General features: G+C 38.9%; 1 protein-coding gene across 1 annotated transcript in view; it reads left to right on the forward strand.

The window, feature by feature from the left end:
* Window positions 1–13663, forward strand: part of MTMR6 (myotubularin related protein 6) — a 20415-nt gene extending 6752 nt beyond the window's left edge. Inside the window, exons 7-14 of the mRNA XM_009890640.1 lie at window positions 470–602; window positions 6684–6793; window positions 7883–8008; window positions 9244–9293; window positions 10054–10254; window positions 10993–11127; window positions 11203–11329; window positions 13198–13663. Coding sequence (XP_009888942.1) covers window positions 470–602; window positions 6684–6793; window positions 7883–8008; window positions 9244–9293; window positions 10054–10254; window positions 10993–11127; window positions 11203–11329; window positions 13198–13458 — 1143 coding nt within the window. The 3' untranslated portion in view covers window positions 13459–13663. The remainder of the gene's footprint in view (window positions 1–469; window positions 603–6683; window positions 6794–7882; window positions 8009–9243; window positions 9294–10053; window positions 10255–10992; window positions 11128–11202; window positions 11330–13197) is intronic.
* The last annotated feature ends 9242 nt before the right edge of the window (window positions 13664–22905 follow it).

The raw sequence follows: 22905 nt of genomic DNA on the forward strand, positions 1-22905 counted from the left end.
TTTTTATAATTGTAATTTTTATAGCTGCAGCAACTTACTAGCTTCTTAACCCCAAAACTGACACTTAATATGTCTAGAAAGTGTGTGTATGGTTAAGTCTGGGTCCTACTATTTCCTTTTTAGGTTGTGTTATAGTGTCTTTGCTCACAAATGTTTGGAAGTAAGTAAAGGTTTGTTGGTGGGAATATGGAGGAGAGAACAGGAAATTATTAAATGCATTATTCAGATAAGTCAGCTCTAAATATAGACTGTCTGTTACTTTTTATGTACTATGCCTTTCTTACACTTGAAAGCTTTCAAGTTGATTTGCCACCAACTGTTAATTCATTAGAATCTGTTTATAGTATATGCTCTTGTGTGTTGGTTTCTTCCTACTGTATTTCATTGGAAATGCATTGTTTTCATTTCTTAATTTGACTTTTTTTATTTCAAGTACTGGTTTTCAGTATTTTTATTTTGCTCTTTTAAGCTTAATGCAATGGCAAACAGAGCTGCTGGGAAGGGCTATGAGAATGAAGACAACTACTCTAACATTAGGTTCCAGTTTGTTGGCATTGAAAATATTCATGTAATGAGATCCAGCTTGCAAAAACTTCTGGAAGGTATGTTCTAACTGTACTATAATAGTATATATGAAAGTAAGATAAATATTTTTCTGAAGTCTTCAATAGTAAATTATACAAACTGTATTGATATTTCTATATTTGATCCTAGCTCTATGTTTAGTACCAGTTTGTTGTCTGTGATAGAGTTACCTTAAACCTACATCTTTAAGATGTAAACCCAATGAATGGAGTTATTTAGAAGAAAATTAACTGAGTGGCACACACATCTTGGGTGAACTTGAGTAGTGTGTCATTGGCTTGTTGGAAAGACTTCTGTGTTTTCCAAGTATACATGCATGTATACATACCTGTGTAATATAAATACACAAAATAGTGTGTGTCTGTACATGCATTTTCATATATAGAATACTGATTCTTCAAGGAGCACTTAGTTCCACTGAACTCACAGTAAGCATATTGTCTGTACAAAACTTAAGCTCTTTGGCCTGGTGAGCCACTTCTCTGCTTGTAGGTGCCTCTTTGAGTGTTTGTTGAGAGGAGGGCAGGAGAGAAGTGAACTATTTCACTATGACGCTGCTTGCCACCTGGTGGTGAAAATCATGGAATCGTCTAGGTTGGAAGGGACCTTTAAGATCATTGAGTACAACCAACAACCTAACACTGACAAGTCCACCACTAAACCGTGTCTCTAAGCATCACATCTGCATGTCTTTTAAATACTTCTAGGGATGGTGATTCCACACTTCCCTGGGCAGCCTGTTCCAATGTTTAATAATCACAGAATGGTCAGGGTGGGAAGGGACCTCTGGAGATCATCTAGTCCAACCCCCCTGCCAGAGCAGGGTCACCTACAGCAGGTTGCACAGGACAGTGTCCAGGCAGATTTTGAATGTCTCCAGAGTGGGAGATTCTACAACCTGGCAGATTCTGGGCAGCCAGTGCTCCACCAACCTCAAAGTAAAGAAGTTCCTCCTCATGTTTAGATGGAACTTTCTATATTCAAGTTTGTGCCTGTTAGCCCTCGTCTTATCACTGGGCACCACTGAAAAAAGACTGTTCCCATCCCCCTGGCACCCTCCCTTTAAGTATTTATAAGCATTGATAAGATCCCCCCTCAGTCGTCTTTCCTCTAGACTAAAAAGACCCGAGTCCCTCAGCCTTTCCTCATAAGAGAGATGTTCTAATTCCCTAATTGTCTTTGTAGCCCTTTGCTGGACCCTCTCCAGCAGTTCCCTGTCCTTCTTGGACCAGGGAGCCCAGAACTGGACACAATACTCCAGATGCAGCCTCACCAGGGCAGAGTAGAGGGGAAGGATGACCTCCCCTGACCTGCTGGCCACACTCTTCTTGATGGACCCCAGGATACCATTTGTCTTCGTGGCCACCAGGGCACATTGCTGGCTCATGGTCATCCTGTTGTCTGCCAGGACTCCCAGGTCCCTTTCCACAGAGCTGCTCCCCAGCCCTCAACCTGTACTGATGTATGGGGTTATTCCTCCCCAGGTGCAGGACCCTACACTTGCCTGTGTTGGGCTCTCTGCCCAACTCTCGAGCCCATCCAGGTCACACTATATGGTGGCACAGTCTTCTGGTGTGTCAGCCACTCCTCCCAGTTTTGTGTCATCAGCAAACTTGCTAATGGTACACTCTATCCCTTCATCCAGGTCACTGATGAATGTGTTGACCAGGACTGGACCCCGTACTGACCCCTGAGGGACACCACTTATTACTGATTACTTGTTACTAATCCTTTCTGTGAGGAAAATTTCCCTAATATCCAATCTAAACCTCCCCTGGCACAACTCGTGGCCATCTCCTCTTGTCGTATCATTTATTACTTGGGAGAAGAGATCGACATCCGTCTCTCTACAACCTCCTTCCAGGTAGTTTTAGAGAGCAATAAGGTCTCCCCTCAGCCTCCTTTTCTCCAGGCTGAACAACCTCAGTTCCCTCAGCCGCTCCTCATAAGACTTGTTCTCCAGACCCCTCACCAGCTTTGTTGCCCTTCTCTGGACGTGCTCCAGAACATCAGTAGTTTGTTTAGATAAACAGCTGCAAACAAATTTAAGACACTTTGTAGAGTATTGATACTGAGATTAAAGTACAGTGGCAGAAGTGAGGCTTCCACACCAGACAAACAATACATATATTAAGTGCTTGCCTTCTAGAATTAGGCAAATATTTCCAGTCATGATGAAGGCTTACACTTGTATGGAAGCCTATTTTGATGAAGACGTTCTGGTTACGTTGGTCAAGAAATCTTACGAACTAGTGGTGTAGGCTCACTTCACTCTCATTGAGCCTGTATCTGCTGCTGATCTATTTTTCAGGCACTCTGTATGGAATAGTACTGAGCTTTGATAATATGTATTTCTGTGGTTATTTCTGCACATACTTTATTGAAGGTAAAGATGAGAAGCGTGAGCCTGAACTTCAGTTTTTAAGTCTAGCATAATCCCTCTTTATTTTGTTAGTATCTTGAGTTCCAGAAAACTAGCTAATAAAAAAAATAAAAAAAACCTAAGAGGCCTGCTCCTGTATAATAATGTCTGATGCAGAAGTGTGTGCATCACAGTTAAACTTCACAGACTCCATATTCCTTCCATTTGACTTAGCGTCCCACCAACAGTACTTAGCAAATATGCTTCTGAAGCTTTTGTTAAGGTTGGAATATGTTTTAGTTTTTCCTTGTGTGGAGGATTGGTTTATTGAAAGTCAATTGAAACAAAATTGTGAGTAACTTCTACAGTTGTTCTCTCAATCAGGTTTTGGGGTAAATGAACACAGTAATTCTACCTCTGTTCAGTCTGTATAATTCACTAGAGTTTTGCCGAATGCCAGTCTAGAAGTAGAAGCATCTTTAGGGATAGGAAGGACCCCTAAAATTTAGGGAGGTACACAATCATTTAGTCTTCAGACCCCTGTAGAAATGTGCCGTCAGTGGGGTGATCAGGAAGGAAATGCTATGAAAATGGCTCAAAGCTTAAAATGAGGAAAATGCTATTTAACTTCTGTGTACCAGCTTCCTCTGGATGTGCTGAAACAAATGTTCTCAAATCAGGAATGTGATACCAACGACACTATTCTTTCAAGACCCATTGTAACTGGGACCCTCCTTGGTTTTATTTATAACAAGCAACTGTTATTAATTCTTCAGCATGTATCCTCCTCGAAGGCTCTTTGTGTATCTTTCTGCTTGCAAACAGAATTGTTAGATCCTGAAGGAAATCAGGATGTAAGACATAATCCTTCCCAACATCCTTTTGTAATGGGACTACACCATGGATCATGCTAGGGGGATTTACAGTCTATTCTTCATCTTGGATTCAGCTGTTACTTAAGTATCTTGCATGCAGTGAAACAAAACTTTCCTGAAATAGCTTTCTTCTGTGTGGACACGATGACTCTGCTCCCCTGATGGGCAGACTGCCCATCTGTACAACACCAATGGAAGAATCTTCACATAAACTAAATTTGAGGCTGTATTACTAAATAAAAAGTTCAGTTTTATATATTCAAAACCTCAGTATTACATGTCAGAAAAGACTGATATGCAAAAAGGTTTTGCGTATGTCAAGAAACAGCATTCCTGAAGGAAATGTTTGAGGAAAAGGCTCAATAATAGCTGCTGTGGTCTGCTACGTATATTTTGATGATGGAAATGTGTTAACTAAGGGGTTTTTTTTTGTGGGTTCTGTGGAGTGTGTGTAGGGGGGATGGGTTTGTTTGTTTGTTTAGTTGTTAAAAACAACCTTTGCCCCCAGCATGCTGTGCTTCAGTCTGCAGATTCTAGTCACCTCTTGAACTGCTGCCTGAGGCATTGCTAGTAGTGTGTATAAGGACAGGCAAGCAACAGAACATTGAGGTTTTGGGGCTCCCGTGCATGCAGGGCATGTATTTGTGATGGGATCTTTGTAGGCAAAGCTATTTTGAATGATAGTTATTGTGAAGTAGCTAAACATCTTAGTGGTACCATAAATTGTCTTTGACCCTTTTAGGGACCATCAGGGACTGGAAATTATTTTTTTCAGCATATAAGTGTCAAAACAGTGATGAAATAAAGAAATTGCATTGACACTAAGTAGTATAAAAATGTCGGTCCTAATTCACAGAAATGAAAAGTAATTCTTTGGGCTCAACATATGTGTTCTTACTTCTGCCTTGCTTTATAAAAATATCGAAGTCCAGCTACAAGAGGGAAATACCAGTGGAGAAATATTTCTACCAAGCTCAAAATTCTGATCAAAAGCAGATTTTGACAGCAGTATCTGGGTGAAAACAAACTGAGGGCTGGAAGCCTGTTTACTTTCTAGCTGAACGTTTGTGCTTTAAACCATAAGCTACAGAATGTATGGGTGAGCAGCCATGAATAGTGCCTCTAGACATTGCCTTGTCTGTCCAATCCCTTCCCTGAAAATGTTTGACTTCCCAGATATTTGAATATTTTTAGTTTCTTTCCTTTACCGTAGAGTGCTGGACCTGTCTTTGCACTGTTGTGATTGAGCAGGTGTGTGGAACCACTGGTCTAGAGACAGTGCGAGCTAGCTGAAAGGATCAAGTAGTTCTCAGCTGATTTCCTCCATGTGGTAGTCCTTGCAGAAGCAGAACTCCTGCCTAACAGTGCTATTTATTTCAAACACCAGGGAAAACTAACATAGCTTTTACTGCTTTTACCGATATTTACAGGCTAACCTTTAAAAGTAGGTCTTGTATCCAGGGGTTTCTTGATGTTTTGTTACCTTTTTTGCCATGGTTTGCTAGCTCTTTTTCTAGATGACAAAGATCTATAGACTTTAGAAGAGGTGCTGCTATACTTATTTGGAAGCCTGTCTCTGTTACAGCATTCAACAGCAACTGGTATTATGACTCTTCCTGTGAAGAGCTGTGGGGAGCGTACAAAAACTTGTATGGCTGAAAGCTGAGAAACATGTAGTGCAGTTACAGGAAAGGTCCGTGTGGCAGTGGTTTAGGAGTCTATAGCCTTCATTACGTCAGGGAACCTGACTGAACAGGAAACTGTGTCACAGAATGACTTAGTAAATTTTGTTTTCTGTTTTCCCTATTGACTCTCTTCCTCCTATACTCAAAGGTAAAGATTATTTTGCAGCTGCTGTATGAATATCCCCACTGATATCTTTCAGCTATAGAGCCTTTTTATTTTCATTTGGGGCAGGTATTAGCTTACCTGCATACCAGGTATAGTTTGCTAGAAAGTAGGCTTCCTCTGTGGCAGGGGCAGGTATTCTTGTGGATGACAACCTCAGGTTTCTCTCTTAAAATTACATGTAACTGAAGCTGTATTGGCCAATGAATATTCTTTTTTTTTATTGCCAGAAGTTTGTCATGTTTGAACAGTTATGTAATTGTGTGAGTTGTTAATCCAAAATCATACAGGAACCAGGTTATCTGTCTCATTTATGGATTGGTAAGCATCTGCGTGAGAAACTTTCAGTTGACTTCTACAGCTCTTGCTGTTACACTGCAATACAGCTTTCCTTTAACTTGAGTTCTTCCCTGCACTCTGTCGGCATTATTGTTACAGGATCAAAGTATTAGGGAAGTACTAGGGAAGAATGGTAGAGATCAGAGTCAGAATTGTATGTCAAGTCTGGAGGTGGACAATCTCAATGGTTTTCAGTTCATCACCATGTCCTTGTACTACATTCACTTTGTTCTCCTAAGCAAATTGGAGAAGGTGATAAAACTCTGGCAGTCTGCCTACTCCGCACTGTATATACTGTCTGGATGCAGCTACTTTCTACTAGTAGTTGTAACTTTCAAGTATTTCTGTTAAGCTTTTGGCACTTGGATTGCCTTCCTTGGTAAGGTTTCCCCTTGGGGATAACCAGTGTATTTACTTTGAATGTTATTTTTTCAAAAAGACGTGAATGTCTTATTCTTGTCATTCATGGTTACTGTAGTTCTAGAGAGTTGAATTTTGGATGGAGCACACTTCATAGTACCTCTCTTAACCATTTCAGTGGTGTTTTCCTGAAAGATTTCTAATCAATTTACAGCATAGGCATTAGAAATAACATATAATTATTATTCTTTCTCAGTTGCAGGGTATAGGTAGCTGCAAATGCTTAAGGCCTTCTAACTCTTGGTTTCTTTCAGTCAGTGGCACGAAGGGTTTGTCTGTCAATGACTTTTTGTCTGGTTTGGAGAATTCTGGATGGTTGCGTCATATCAAAGCTGTGTTGGATGCTGCTGTTTTCCTAGTCAAGGTAACTTGTATGCTGCAGCTTTGTTTGATGACAAGTTAACCAGCTACTGGGCAAAATTATACTTAACATTATGTAATGTGTAAAATTCTGCAACTGACCTTTTTTGAAGTAGATTCTTAGTGTACACCAATACATCTGATATCCTGCTTTAAGTATTATGTGTTTCTCTATGACTGGAGGTATTAAATAACTGGAGATATTAAATATGCTGGGTAATGTTTTGGGATTTTTTGAATGCTGTTTGGTCACTGTATTAGAAGATGAAGGGATTCTTATGCTCCCTGGTTCTTTTAGGTATTTATGAAAGGTGTAACCAGTTTGGAGGTAGATGGAACAATTATTCATTGTATCTTGAAAAACAGAATTCCTGGGGTACTAATTGCAGAGAAACCAAATTGATTATGCTGACTTCATCTGGCAAGGAAATGTGACTCTTTGGAGACTTCAGAGGAACAATTGCCTTTGCCAGGCACTTACAAAGCCAAGGACTTGACCTGAGGGGGACTGGGTGAAGAAAAAGCCTGGATCTTTGTTTTTGCTAGGTGAAATAACAAGGAATTAACTTTAGGTAAAAGTGCGAGATTCTCCTGAAGATGACCCTCAAAAATATTTGGACTAACAGGATTTAATTCTTAGCTGAAGCTAATAAGCATTTCCTAGCCCTAAACTTTTGTGTAGTATAATGATAAACAAGTAGGTATCTTTTAATAGTGTGTTTAGGTTGGTTTTTTCTTAACCTGTTTAGGCTGTAACGTGTAGTCTACTTCTTTCTTAGTACGCATTGCAAGGAGTTTTTATGTTTCATTTTATAAGGGATAGAAAGAGAACTGGAAACCTCTGTAGATATTCTTGTTGCCTTGTGGTATGGAATTTCTTTTCTTGGTAAGGAATTTCCTATGCTTCCATGGGGAGAAAGTCCTAGCTTTCTGATAGTATCAAATCCTTTCCTCATAATAAACATTTTTCTGGCTTTGTTAAATAAAACAATCTATGCTGTGAGTTTGGGATAAATGTGGCTCTTGTATTTATATACTAAATTTTGACTTCTGCCCAGAATAGACCATTCACTAAGAAACAACTGTTTCACAGGCAATAGCGGTTGAGAGCGCGAGTGTATTAGTGCACTGCTCAGATGGCTGGGATAGGACGTCCCAAGTTTGTTCCCTTGGAGCTCTCTTACTGGATTCCTATTACAGAACAATCAAAGGATTCATGGTAAGCTACCTGTTGCATTGCTGAGTTCCTTGGTAAACAAAGGATGTAAAATGTTTGAGTGTGAAAGTGAGCAGTGTAAACATACTGATGCTTGCATTTTGTAGTTACAAATAAGACTTGCAGTATACCGATACATCTTTCTTTTAGAAATACTTTGCTACTGGGAAGAACCTTTATTTAAAATCTAAAAAACTGAAATACAGATAGTGGATTGCTTTAGGCACCCTACAGAAATGTTGCAATGATTGCATTTTGCATCCAAAAAAGCCCTTTGCCTATAAAATACAAGGATCCCAAAGTGCTTGTGGGAAATAGTAGATATATGAAATTACAGCAGCTCTGTGCTTTTATCACTTGTCCTAAAATCAGCATTATTAAAATCTCAAAATGACAACTCCCCCAGTGACAGAGACCTGAAGATATTTAAGCAATCTAAACTTCTTCATCTTTCTGTAGAGAGGAAGAAGAATTTCAGTAGGATTATTGCAATTTTTAGAGTAGGAAAATTGTGTTCCGTAGTGGCAATACAAAGTGCTATGGGAACTCCTGAAAAATAGTACATAAAACTAGTTCCATGTATCGGTTAGAACTATCTGCAACAAATATTACAAGCAACAGAAGTGAAGTTGAGGAGGAATTAGAAGAGGATTAATTTCTTGTGAATATTGAGAATGTGTGTAATCTTTATGGAAGTAATTTCATCTTTGTTTTTTGCCCTCACTGTCAATTAGATTTCTGCGAAAACTTCTGTAATGGGCAGAACGCCTTTCAGTGCTTGATACTGTGACTGAAATGATGATAAAACAAGTTAGCAGTGATATTAACAAACTCATTGCTGTAAAATGTTACAAAGGTTATGTTGTGTGGCTTTATGTAAACTACAATAGCAGGAGTGCAATACTAAAATTTTTCCTATGTTTTGCAATTTTTTTGCAAGCTGGTTGATAATCTATTTGTGAAGTCATACAATATTAGTATGCTTAAAGCGAGCCTGGCTTAACAGCAGTTAACTACACTGCTAAACCTTTTTTACTAGTTTTAGAAATGTGTTTTGAGACCCTCTTGTGAAATACTTCCAAGAAAATAAAGGAACTACAAAGTAACAAATAAACTACAGTAGGAACAACTATTTGACTCAAATTTAAAATGCAATATATCAATAACCTGTGGGGTTAATACTATACATGTAAGATTGAGTAACATTTTACATGAATTTCGTTTGTTTTTACCCTTAGGTCTTGATAGAGAAAGACTGGATCTCTTTTGGGCACAAGTTCTCTGACAGGTAGTTCACTCTTCCAATCCAGTAAAATGTGTACAGTGAACTGAACTAAGTATTCTTGAAAACAAAAGACAACTACTGCAGTGTTGCTAGAAATTTTGCAATGAGTAAGCTATTTTCAGTAGACAATGCACTTTGTGTATTGCTATTTATAAATCGATTATACAATAGGTATTTGAATATTATAGACATAAATTTCTAGTACTACTGGTGCCTAACTCTCAGGTAGTGATAACTGCAGCTAGATCTGCATGTATGCACAGACAGTGCAAAACCAATATAAAGCTATGTCCTAGCTATTTAGGCAATGTAAAACAGTTTTGAAATTGATTAAAATGAGTTTGTGTTTGTTTACATCTAATGATGAAGCCTTTAGAAGTCCTGTATGTTAAGAGTTCTCTTTTTCCCTTGATCTGCCTATCAGCTATGGTAATAGCCTTGCTGCTATTTAGTGCTTATTAATTTGCTTTTAGCTGGTGTACTCCGAATGTTGGCTATGGAAGTAAGAGACACAAAGGAACTTAACTGTCTTATTTTGCTCCTCTGTACTGAATACAGATGTGATTACTTACAAGCCAGAAAAATAGGTTAAATATAAACTTATTTCTATTCAGAAATTGCCCCAGTTCTCAAAGTTAGGTGCTTATCTCCAAACCAAAGCTAGTGTCAAATTAATGTGCTGCTGTTTAAAAACAAGTACAACTATGACTTTTTTTGATTTCTAACTTAAACCAATTTCAATCTGATATGCAATCTTTTTCAGGTGTGGTCAGTTGGATGGTGATCCAAAAGAGATCTCACCAGTGTTCACCCAGTTTTTGGAAAGTGTGTGGAATCTGACTGAGCAGTTTCCGCAAGCCTTTGAGTACAATGAAGCTTTCCTCCTTCAGATCCATGAACACGTCCATTCATGCCAGTTTGGTAACTTCCTTGGAAACTGCCAAAAAGAGCGAGAAGAACTAAAGTAAGCAGATATATTGTACCATCTTTCGTTTATTCTGCCAGACTAAGAACTCCTGTGACTCTTCTTCATTTTGTGCCCTGAATAGAAATAGAGAGAGGACTGGGAGTACTGAAAATTATGTAGACCTGTATCAGGGAACAGCTGTGCTTCTCATGCTTTTGTGTGTTGAAGACATTCTTTCTAATTCTGGGAGAAAATTTCATGCTTGTCTTTCTGTCTTTCATAAGGAAAATTAAGGCTTCTTTCTCCCTCTCCAGCCTTGCACCATCCACTCCCCCCACACCCACCCTCCCCACCCCCCAAAAAAAGAGTAAGCTTAAGTTTGGAAGCATCATCTGATGCCCTCCCCCAATCTATTTTTAGGTAACCTTAAAATTTTTGCCTGTTCAAGGCTAATTACTGTCAGAAGTATTAACAGAATGTCTCTTAATGCTTTCAGTTGGGAAACTTGTTTAAAGTTTTCATCAGTTCATCTTTGTCTCAAACTGTACTTTAAAAGCACTTCTTGCAACTAGGATAAACTTGCACAGCATAAGCACTAGTACTTCTAAACCTGATAGTTCTGTCCAGCATTAGCATGTGCCAGAAGAAGTTTTTACTAAAAGCTTTTAATTTAAGATTTATAAATATTTCTAGTAACTTATTTTTTAAAAGTGATTTATTTATTATATTGAATTGAACAGCTTCTGCTTTTTACTTGCAATCAGTGTCTTGACTGTGATCTCTTCTTGCCTTAAGATTAAAAGAGAAGACATATTCCTTGTGGCCATTTCTTCTGGATGAACAAAAGAAATATCAGAATCCTCTTTATAATCCAGACTTTTCTCCAGGACTAACTCTTTTGGAGCCTAATACAGTATCATTCAATTTTAAGTAAGTTTGAATTATATACAGTCTCTTTTCTTTGATTCTTTATCCTGCATAGTTAAAACTGTCTGTTACATGCAGGTTTTGGAGAAATATGTACCATCAGTTTGACCGAAGTATGCATCCCAGGCAATCTGTGTTCAATCTTATAATGAACATGAGCGAACAAAATAAACAACTGGAGGAAGAAATTAAAGAACTGGAAGCTGTAAGTATTGCAAAATAAGTCTACTTACTTGTGAGTTGTTCTTCAAATTCACACTTATAGTCTGATAATGCTGCTAGCTTTCATACGAATGTCGCTACTGTATGGCCTAGCACTTGTTCTAAGTAATGTTGACTTTGACTATTGCTGTATGGTTCTACGCTGAATGCCAGACTATGCAGCCAATGTTCTGCTTTTAAACACAATTTATTGTGCCTTACTGATGAACTGTATTATGCAAAAGTGCTCCTATTACCAAAACATTACTGAAGATGGCTTAATATAGGTTAAATTTATGTTAAACTTGTCTTAGATGACAAGGTACCCATCGTAGCTACAGCTGTGTTACTAAACCAAGGAGACTGAAAATGTTTTATTTCCATTATAGCTACTGAAATGGAAGCAGTAAGTATTGTCCTTCTCTTAACTTCATATGCAGGTGCATGCTATTGTAAGTCGCCATAATAATGGGGCATATACATTGTACTGCTTATTTGAAGATGGGTAAATCCAGAGATAGCTTTCTATAAATGACTTCTAATAGGTTCCGACAGTAAACAACCAGGAAAGATGTGTATCTCACTTTATTCTAGTATGGCTTCATGAGTAGCATTTAATTGATACTTCATTATGGTCAGTTAAGGTGGTGAAACTTCAGAACAATACATTTTAAAAAATGCAAGAGTTCTCTAATTATCAGTTTTACGTTTTTGTGTGTGTCTAGAAATGGTAACACTTAACTCCTTTATGTTATTTTGGTGTGTGGGAGAGGGAAGTACAGCTTCTCCAAGAGGAAAGACTTTATTAAATTGATCGTACTGTAATGTAATGAATTCAGGTCACTCAATCTTAAACTGTTTCAGATCTTAATTGTATATTTAAAAGTTTTTATACAATTGAAGAAGCAAGATGAACACTTGCTTCACCTTCAGTTGAAGAATAAGCAAGATGAAAATTCAAAACTGAGACTTCATTTTACTAAACTTTGTTCCATGGTGTTAAGTGAGTAATGCAGGCTCAGGTGAAGTTGAGTGATGAAGACATGAAGTTGTCTGAAATCTTGATGTAGGCTTTCCTGCTGTTATTTCCGTCTTCAAAAAGTTGGTGTCAGGAGACACTAAACTCTTCTGGGCTCAGTCTAGGTTTTGATAGACCACAAAGACATCAACACTGAATATCAGTTCAGTTAACTAGTTCAAGCTCACAGTTACTGGGTAAGATTTGTTTGAATTTAAAAAAAAAAAAAGCAAACACCTTAGTCCAAATCTTTCTTCTTCTCTTGCTCAGTGCTTCTAGGATAGGTACTTTCTTCCAATCCTGCTTTCTGTTAGACATCCTTTAGTGTATTCCTGCATTTGAACAAACTATTAGCATTTTTCAGATATAGAGCAAAAGTCTTTTAGAAGGCTTTTAGGAAGGACATAAGGTCGTAGGTACAAAATTACTTTTCTTTTTAAGAGACTTGTGGTCTACTACAAGCTCACTGCTTGCTAATAGTATCAAGGCCTATCTTCCTCTTCCTGTACTTCAGAAAATATTCCCACCTTAATAGAAACCAAACTAAGGGTAAGCCTGGAAGAACCTCTCCTTCTCTACAGACATTGACAGGCAACCTTATTGCCTTCTGCTCAGCTGCAAACTTTAAGCATACAGTGCTTGTAGCACCTGCTGTCAACTGGTGTGGGGGGAATATTCTTACCCAAAGGCCTAAATATAATAATACTGCTACATATCTAACCTAGGATTTGTAATAGAGGGTCCTGCAGATGCTGAGTTGGCCAGTAAAAGAAGTGGATTCACTTCCTCTCAAAGCAGAATATTATCAGTAAAGCAGTGATGCTCACTGTTAGTAACTATTTTCTATATTTCAGAAGATAAAGCGGAAAAATGGGCAGTCAGATGGAGTCCTTGTGAAGGAACATCAGCAATCTGCTCATCCTGCACCCCCGGCACTGAAAACCCCGCCATGCTACAAGAAGGAGCAGCCACTGATCCCGGTGAATGATGCTGTAAGAACTATAGAGGGCAGCAACACAGCAGACAATCGCTACAGTGAATTCGTGGAAGAGTTCTCAAAAGCTGAGCCTGCTGTTGTCAGCTTGGAGTATGGAGTTGCCAGGATGACCTGCTAATTAAAATGTGGCACTGTGCTCCTCTTCTAGCCTGACTGAATTAAGAGATGGATTATTTTGAGGATGGGTCTGCTGCATGACCAAAACACGATTTGTATATCGGCAAGTTTTGTTAACGTAGATTAGAACAGCATGCTAGTTGTCAAGTGTTTGCTGTTCTTTTAAGAACGGGGGGGGAAAAAGTGTAGCTGTCTTTTAAATGAAATAGGGGCATTTGGTAAGTAGTGACTAAAAATCAAGGAATGGTATGTCTTTGGACTTAAGTCGGTTTGCACTAAATTGATTAAAATAGTAATACTACTTTATTCAGTATAGGAAAACACAAGTGGTCTTTCACGAATTGATTTTATTTGGGCAAGAAAACTTGAACTTTCTATTTTAGGAAGTGAAGCTACATGTATATATCACATTATATGAATATGTATACCCTTGTTTAATGTCACACAGTACTAACCTTCAGTGTATTAAGTGCCATGGAAAAGTACGATATATTTCAAATCATAATAGTTGGCCTTAAACCTGTAAGATCAACGATATTGTTGTCCTTTACTACTGCAGTCTACCTGGCTCTGTTTACATTGTATTTGCTCAAATTTTTATTTCCTTAAAACAGGACTGAATATAAGGAATGAAGCATGCCTAAGCTGGCGCAGCCTTTCAGCAAATAGCTATATGAATGTTAACTTATCACTGAAGACTGTTCTCTCTTCCATTTTCTCTGTTTAAAAAAATATTATGTTGGCCTGATCTTTCCTCTCTGGCAGCTTGGTAGATTGAGCATCACTGAAGCTACAGATTGCCTGACCTGAAATGTTTTTAACTTGCCACAAATCTTTGTGTAGAGTAAAAAGAGTAAAACATGTCATAGAAGAAAACAAAACTTAGCCAATAACTGAATAGTGAAGTTCATCCAGATTGTTTACTATGTGCTGTGGAGTTGTTCAAGTTGCAAGAATGGAAGCAGAAGTTTTGGAAGTGTAGTCTACTGACATTGTTCCCCAAGTAAAAAAAAGTCATTCATGTGTCCGAAGCTCGTGACAGACTGAGTGCCTCCTAAATCTTTCATTAGAAGAAAATTCTAGTTATCGGTGAAATCCCCTTCTCATCTTGTAAAAACTTGTCCAAGCTGTGCATATTTTAAGTAATTTCAGTACAATCTGGAGATTTTTATATAATTGGAGAGAAGACAAAAACTTCTTCTAGTGGGATACAGTAGAGATCATGGGACATAAAGAAAAAAGGGGGAACATCATTTGTAAGCTTAATTATGTATCTGTAACCTTATAGTAAGGGAGAAGGGTTTTGCTGAAGTTTGTCTCATGATGGATTTTCTGAGCAGATAACAGAATAGGGAAGAAAAATACTGGTGCCCAGCTCTTAAACAAAGGTATAAATTATAACTTTGGGTATTAAGATTCCTAGGTATGATGTTAGATTAATGCTATAACCTTTTATCTCTGGATTTAAATAATTTTTGGTTACAAGTGAAAATGAGTTTATTCTCATCCTAATCCCTGCAGTCTGTTTTGTTAAAATGGCTGGTGTGCCACACACAATTTGACATAATTGGCAGCATTTCCCTCTGTATCATATTGTTCCAGGACTCTATTAACAAGGCCAGTATAGGTTGTGATCAAGTTGCACTTGTGAAGCTGTCTGGGAGAAATTAACTGACTCCTGTATTTGAGTATTAATTAACCCGTTTCACTAATTTGTTTTTAAAAGCCTATAAGTGTGAATAAAGGTTCGTAAGTATTTGTATTCCTAAAGATTTGAGCATAGTGTGATCTTTAAAATACATTATCCAGTCATCTAAAAGGCATAGAATTTCTCCACTACAGGTCTTGATAGTTTCACGTTTGCACAGTGGTGCCTTACGGGATTGCAGCGAGAGGTTTTTGTGCCTTGTTATTTATTGTCTCCCCTTCTCCATCACCTCCTGTATCAACTTGGTTGTGTGGTTTTCCTTTGGAAAAACGTCTTGTATATTAAGCTTGTATTGTATCACAGTAGTGAAACAAATTAATTGCTGACAATATAGGTAAGTGTTATCAATTTGCACTTGTTTGTTTTAATATTTAGCTGCTCTGGTGTGCCATGTACATGTTTTATATTTATTGTTTAGAGTTTATAGACTCAAAAGATTATATTAAGCTTTTTGCAAATATTGTTGTATGTTGTTTTTACTTCAACTATCTGAGCGGCCCTGTATACAAGGCTTTTAAAGAAAAGATCTGTTCCCTTTCAGTACTGTTAAAGGGAGTTTATTTCAGTCTTCAGGCCCTTCTTATTGCCAGAGTTCACTTCTTAGTAAAAGGAACCAGGATGCCTTTTAATTTTAAATGAAGGTAGGCATGTTAGGTTAGCTTTAAAACACCATGAAACTATCTGCTCACGCACAGAACCTGTTTCTTCATCAAAAAAATACAATACTTCCTGATCTGTAGTATATATTTTACTCCAGTTAATATGCGAATAGAGTTTTATAAGGCTGGTTTGTAGAGCAGCCTTCCTATAAAGTCCAGATAGCTCTGCCAACTCAGCCCCCAGGGTCACCAGTGAGAAAAGTTCCTGCAGAGAGGCAGCTGTCTCTTCTCATTTGCTGTTTAGGCTTAAGCCAAAATTACCTAAAGCACATGGGACCCGTGATGAAGTAAATAGATGGTAGCAAAGTGAGCTCCAACAGAAAGCTTGGCAGGATGGCCAGGACTCAGCACGGTGGGGCTGTTCTGTGTCCTTCAAGAAGGGTTTAAAAAACATGAAGCAAGTTGACTAAAAAAAACTGTGGCAGAAGCCTTCTGGGAGCAGAAAGAATTTTAATTCTTATTTCAGTGGATAAGCTTTTCTTCATTATGAACATGCTCCTCCAACAACAGTTGCAATACTGAAAGGTGCCTGGTACAGATCAAAATAATGCACAGAACTCTTTCACGCTGCAGCATTAACATGTAGTTGGTACACTCACCACTTGCTTAGGGAATATCATGTCCCAGATTAAAAGTAGCTGTAGTTGATTCTGCTCCACAAGACTGCCACAAGACTTTGGCACCTGTTGATTCTGTGCTTCATCTTGAGAAGGTCTTGGTAAAGTCTTTGGATTTCTGTGTTCTGTGCTTCATCTTTTTTTCCAATCTGAATGCTATAACAGAAATAATTCCTTTTAATTAACTAAGCTTATAGTCTCACCTGAGCAACTAAAATGGATTTCACTTTGTACTCCAGGCAATTTAAAATATTTATTTCACTAGTACCAAAAGAGTTGGGCTTATTTTTGGGAGGCTTGCTATTGTCCTAATGTAGTCTTCAATACAAGTTTAAATATCCAACTGGTCTGTTTTGTAGGATGACTGCCAAATCAACAGACTAAGAAATTAATTAAGCAACGCTGAAGTGAGCCTGTGCATTTTCCACACATGTCCAATTACTAGTGACCTAAATCTAGGGCAAAAGCCTGAAGTCTGGAGAGTCCATTTAGAGAATTGGAACAGCAGTCCTTCTATAAAACCGCACATCCCTGTGTGGAACAAATGCCCTAATATAATGTTGTTTTAGAGAGAGTTATCACAAATCGAGCTGTGACAGTTTGATGTGTCTGTTCCTCAGGATAAGCACACTGGGTAAGCCTCGCTGGGAGAAGTGGTATGTTCTTCCTCTGTCGTGGCTGTTTTCCTAAGGCCTTTTGATAACGTAACACATCAGCAAATCTCTGAGAACTTGCTATTCCTGTTCTGGTAAACTAAGCGCATAGCTGGGTGCGCAGTTGGGATGAAGTGGGGCTGGGGCCGCTTGGCTTAACTATCCTCTTAAGGAAGTGGCAGAAATAATATAAAGAAATTTGATGTTAAAATAGCACAGGGCGCATGTGATCAACATCTGTTCTTAAGAGTCCTGCCCTGCTCTTGGGCAAGTGTGGCTAGAGTGAGGGCCTCGCAGAAGCATGATTGCTTTCTAGTTAGTTTAAAGATAATCTGATTTCAAACTAGATCATCCCTCCACAGTGGTAATTTATAGATCTTTAGGTCAGAACCTAAGTGTTGTTCTTAAAACTCTTGTTTAGTTGCTAATAGCTCTAAATCTCGTAGCTGATCATAGGCTAAGTATACTGGTCATGAAACCTATATTAACCTTTAGGATTAGATCTTTAGATTAGACTGAAACTTTGACTCGCTTTCACCATTTATGCCACACTTCCCTCCAAGTGTTGCTTATTGTGGGGCTTGATATCTGTCAGATGTAACAGGCTTCTTAATGCTTTGGATGTTTCAAAAACCTGGAAGTACTGCAACTTTCTTCCACTATCCTGAAGGCTCGGATCAGCCTTGGTGAACAGTATGGGTGAGCTCCTGTTTGATCTAGCAAAGCTTGACCTGCCTACGTGTTAAATAGCAGTGAAAGCCCGCATGGTGCTGTAATTCAGTGGTGCCACTTCTGTATGCACAATAGGCTTAAGGAAAAGGATGTAGTTGGGGACCCTTGTCACAGCATGTAGCAAGGAACAGGACCCCACTGGGGTATGACTCAGAAAAAGTAGAAGCAGTAGAGCTGTTTTGATGTTTGGTGGCAGCCTCAGGGAATTGAGGAGGAAGGTCAGAGGCATGCTGCTTCTGCGATCGGTTTCCAGGTCCCAGAGAATTCAGTGACCTGGTCTGTTAAACGCTTGTAGCAGAGCAATTCTGCAGTGGCATCAAGCAACAGAAAATATATGTGGATCTGTTTCTTAATCTACTGGCTTCAAGTAATAAATGTCTTGGTGGTGACTTTGAAATCGGGGTGCAATATTTTGTTTATTCTTGTTTATAGTTTAGCTCTTGAGGTCAATCGTAAACTGTTTATAATTAAATGAGATTATAGTTCTTGACACATACTATAAAAGTGTTTCCCATCTTAATGACAAGGTTAGCATGTATGTATCTTGTGCTTTGTATCTCTGCATATATTTCTGCTGAACACTTTTCTTACAAGTAGGCAGTCTTGGTGAAGTGCCATGCTGCCCCACAAAGGCATTCCTAATTCCCTAGCGCTACAGACTGGTTTCCTTGCTCTGTCTTACTGTTGCTCTTCAATCTTATCATTTATCTTTATGGCTGTCCGTCAGCAGTGTCCCTTGACAAACATCTTTCCATCAAAGAAAACGGGTTTGTTGTTTTTCTGTGTCTCAGGGATTTTTACCCCTGAACTAGTGAACTTGAAAAATATTGCTTATTCTCCCTTTCAGGGCTTCTGAGTGCCTGTTGACTTCCACGGTCAGTTTACTTAGACATTTTTAACTTCAGACCTGGCTATTAAAAAAAAAAAAAATATAAAAAAATTATTCAAATGTTGGATGTGGCGAAGGGAAAGAAAACGGTTTTCGTTGTAATGTATCTGGAAAGACTGGCTGTTTCACTAGCATTTATTGCTCTATGTAACGCTCTGTAAAAGTCATTTATCTGTGTGCTGGGATCATGCCTGATGTATATTCCTGAAGAAACTTTAGCAAATGGAATTTTGTAATAAGTATTTTATTTGTATGTGTTTTGAAAATCCATAAAGCTTAAAATAAAATGATCTTAATATTGCCAATCTAACTGGGCATTAAATAGTCAATTTATAATAGCAGTGTATGACCATTAAACATAGAATAAAATTCTCATTTTATGGGTGAATCATCTGATACTGACTATAGAGTACAGAAATGACTTGGCCTATTTATTAGCTTCTTGAACGATTCTGTAACTTTTAGATATGGGAGACTGGCTCAGCTTCGTGTTACTGACTCTAGACTGCTGGTCTACTAATTACAAACTATTCTGTGCTTAACTGCAGTTAAGTGTCAGGTGAAGAGAGCTCTGTTTACTTAGCGTTACTGTTAGTTCATACTTGGTAATCCAGATTAGCGTTTTCAACAGCTTTAACAAATCTGATTAGGAAATTGGAATAATTTTATGAAAACACTGGCTTGTCTTCTCAGTGACTCTTCCATTAACTATTAACCATTGTCTTCTATAATTCTTGGTTCTGAGGCTTCTTAGGAATATACAGCTGTGTTCTTCATTTAGTAAAGGTAGCAATTGAGTTTTTGTCACATTAATAAAGCTCTCCCTAACTACTACTTGCTACATGATGCTCAAGCTTCTGCCAACAGCGTTTTGAGCATACTTACTTCACCCGCATCCAGCTCCATCTTGACCTGCACTGAGAATGTGGTTTCTGTTCATAGTGCAGATGGAAACTAATGTACTGGAACATTGGACTATACAATGTTGTGATCTTTATTATGGAATGGGACCCTCCTGCTGTAGGTAGATGCAACTTAAAGGGCTCTCTTCAATCTGTTGGAGGTTTCTATTTGAGTGGCTTCCTTTCAGGTAGGCAGGCGGGATGCTGGAATACATTGCGGGAGAATCTGGTGAGTACCATTAGGGGCATACGTCAAAACTCCTGCTAAGTCATAGCAGTACGTTTTAACCATGTGCTGCAACAATCATAACATCTGTCAGTAGGGTTCTGTATCCAGTGGCAGTAGCTGCTACATGAAGATCATGAACATAGAATCATAGAATTGTCTAGGTTGGAAGGAACCTTTAAGATCGACTCCAACCATCAGCCTAGCACTGCCAAAACCACCACTAAACCATGTTCCTCAGCACCATGTCTACCTGTCTTTTAAATACCTCCAGGGATGATGACTCCACCACTTCCCTGGGCAGCCTGTTCTGATGTTTGATAACCCTTTCAGTGAAGAAATTTTTCCTAATATCTATACTAAACCTTCCATGGTGTAGCTTAAGGCCATTTCATCTTGCCCTGTCCCTTGTTATTTGGGAGAAGAGTTGACCCTCACCTCTCTACATGTTCATCCACATGCACTTCTCAATGTGTTCATCCACAAGTGCTTCTAGTGCACAGATGCTACTGGATGTCATGAAAGTGCCGAGTTTCATATATGTGTACCTAAGTGGAGGGAAAAGCTAAGTTTGACTTCAGCTCTTAAACTAACCGGTCTCTGGGCTATAGTATTTTACTGCCTTAGTCCAGGGAGCATTATATATAACTACAACCTGCCTAAGCTTAGGCATTACTTGGAGTGTGCATGTTTAAACTGAGAACAGACAGCACGTGTGAGAATTAGCTGGCTGCTGCACAGAATGGTTGAAGAGAAGTAAGTGGGACATTAAAACTATATAAAGGCAAAAATGGAGATGAATGTTATTCTTGACCTCTGTGGTGGCCATACTGGGCTGTGGGAGGAAGACCTAATATTGCAGTGGCTTGAGAGCTTCCACGCTGGCTGAGCTGCTTCCAGAATTTGATGCAATACTGAGCGCTCCTAAAAATGTTGCTGTCTGCTTTGTGTTTATTTTTTCCATTATGTGAAGCTGCCCTGGGTAAAACACTAAAGGTGGCTGCGTTCTTGCAAGAATACAGCTTAGCAGAGGACAGGGCTGTTCTCTGAATATTTGGGAGCGTGGATGTTGTTCAGACATGTTCCTCAGCTGTGATACTAGCTGCTCCAGCTGAGTCCCTCTGTGAAAGCTGGAGAGTGCTCTGTTTGAGATTCATGTGAGGATGCTTTAGTGGGGGAAACGCTCTCAGTGACTGGATCCTTCTTTAATTTCTAATCCCACTTCAAGCTTTTAGTAAACTTGTTTTCAGTAGTATGCTGGTGGAAGAAATGATCTTTAATAAACCAAATGCTTATTCTTCTGTTCAGTTGGTGCACTTTGCATGTGCACTATCTTTCCAGGTTATCTGGTGACATGCAAGTGTCCCGTTAGCCCACAATATATTCAAGAGGTTAAAGTGTGACTACCATGATAGAATAATAGCTTTGATTACTTATTTCTCATGAATGTGATCAGGAAAGCACATGAGCAGGAAAAATGTTCCAGTTGCCATTATGTGATTTATTTGAATGGCTTTTAAACACTCATTGTGGGTGCACGGAGTGTCAAAGGAGACTACTGTCAGCTATTATGAAGCACACTGAAAAGGAATGATTAGTGGAAGAAGAAGGGTGAATGTTCATGCATATGTTAAATCTACATTTAAGGAGGGGTTCGTTTTGTAACTCTACTTCATAAGTGACAGATCCCAGTGTGAATGCAGCTAGAATGATAGAGGTGCGTGGTTAGCAGCGTCTCAAAAGAGAAGCGTAAGCGCTCTTAGTGCCTGGTGCTTTATCAAAACAAAGCTTTGTAAATATTAATCTAGTGGTTCTTTTTAACAATTTATGGTGAGTTGACTTTGGTGAATGCATTTTGGGTCAGGAAAACATAAAGGGGGAACATGGAGCACAACTGGATTTAACCATGACTGAGTTTTGTGCAATATGGTGCAGAGGAGAACACGGAGGCTTTGGAAGCGATTAAAAAAAAAAAAAAAAAAAAAAAAAAAAAAAAAAAAAAAAAGCTGATCTGTGCTGTAATTCCTTTGCTGCTGCTTATATCCCATAGCACGCAGGTCCATCCACAGTGCCAAAGGACAGCCTGGAAGAAGAGAGATAACTGGTATCTGGCTATTTGCTGATACGAACCAAGAAAAGGAAAGGAGAGCTGGTTCCCAAGCAGAGATCACATGGAGGAGATTGCATACCAGGGGTGGGTCACGAGGTTGTAAGAGAGTGAATTTCTGCTTAAGGCCGTTGCAGGAGAAAGGCTGGTCAGCTGGAGGTCAGTAGTGGGGAAAGGATTAGGGTTAGCAATAAGAATTACTTAAACTTATTGGTGTTTGAGGTATTGTAATGTATGGAGGAACTGGGCTATTTGTATAACCCTATAACTAAGTTATATATAGCCCTAAAAATTCAAATTCCTGAGTCTCAGTTTGGCTTGTTCTATTTCAAGATGAGATTCTATATGTAAAATTCTGCTTTGCTATCCTAAAGCTTTGCCAAATGTTTATTTAAAGAGCACAGCTTGGCAGAGAATGCTGTCTTATCTGCAGATTTGCATTGAGTCCTATATGCTCTGTTGTGGTTAGTGCTCTTGTGGCTATTCAGTTTCTGGTCACTTCTGCTATTTTCTTGCTTTTCCTCTCTTATCTGCCTATGTTCAGTTGGACTCCAAGGCAACTGAGGCTGAGAAGAGCTGTTCCTATGTAGCTGCAGAGGTCAGCCAAGGGACAGTGGTTTACTACTGAGCTGTTTGTCTTTGGTAACAGCTATCCAAGTCAGCAAGGTAGAAATACACCATTTGGGATTTCTAGCAACAGTACACCCTGTTCGGTCTGAGCTGCAGAATAGTGCAGTAATTTGGAAACTGGTATTACGGCAGGCCTGCAGAAGAGCTAATGACCTGACCCTGTTCTGAAAAGGGCCATTAGGCAAGTGCTGGAAGAGCAGCACTTCTGAGGAGCTCTTGAGGATGTGAAGAGCGTGGTGCTCTGTCATTGTGAGGATTAGGGAGAGCCGCCTAGATGTAGCGCAATTAAAAGGCGTCCTGAAATTGTGCTGCTCATGCTCAGTCT

Source organism: Charadrius vociferus, unplaced genomic scaffold, assembly GCF_000708025.1.
Source record: "Charadrius vociferus isolate BGI_N301 unplaced genomic scaffold, ASM70802v2 scaffold278, whole genome shotgun sequence".
In the NCBI taxonomy this organism is placed as follows: Eukaryota; Metazoa; Chordata; class Aves; order Charadriiformes; family Charadriidae; genus Charadrius; species Charadrius vociferus.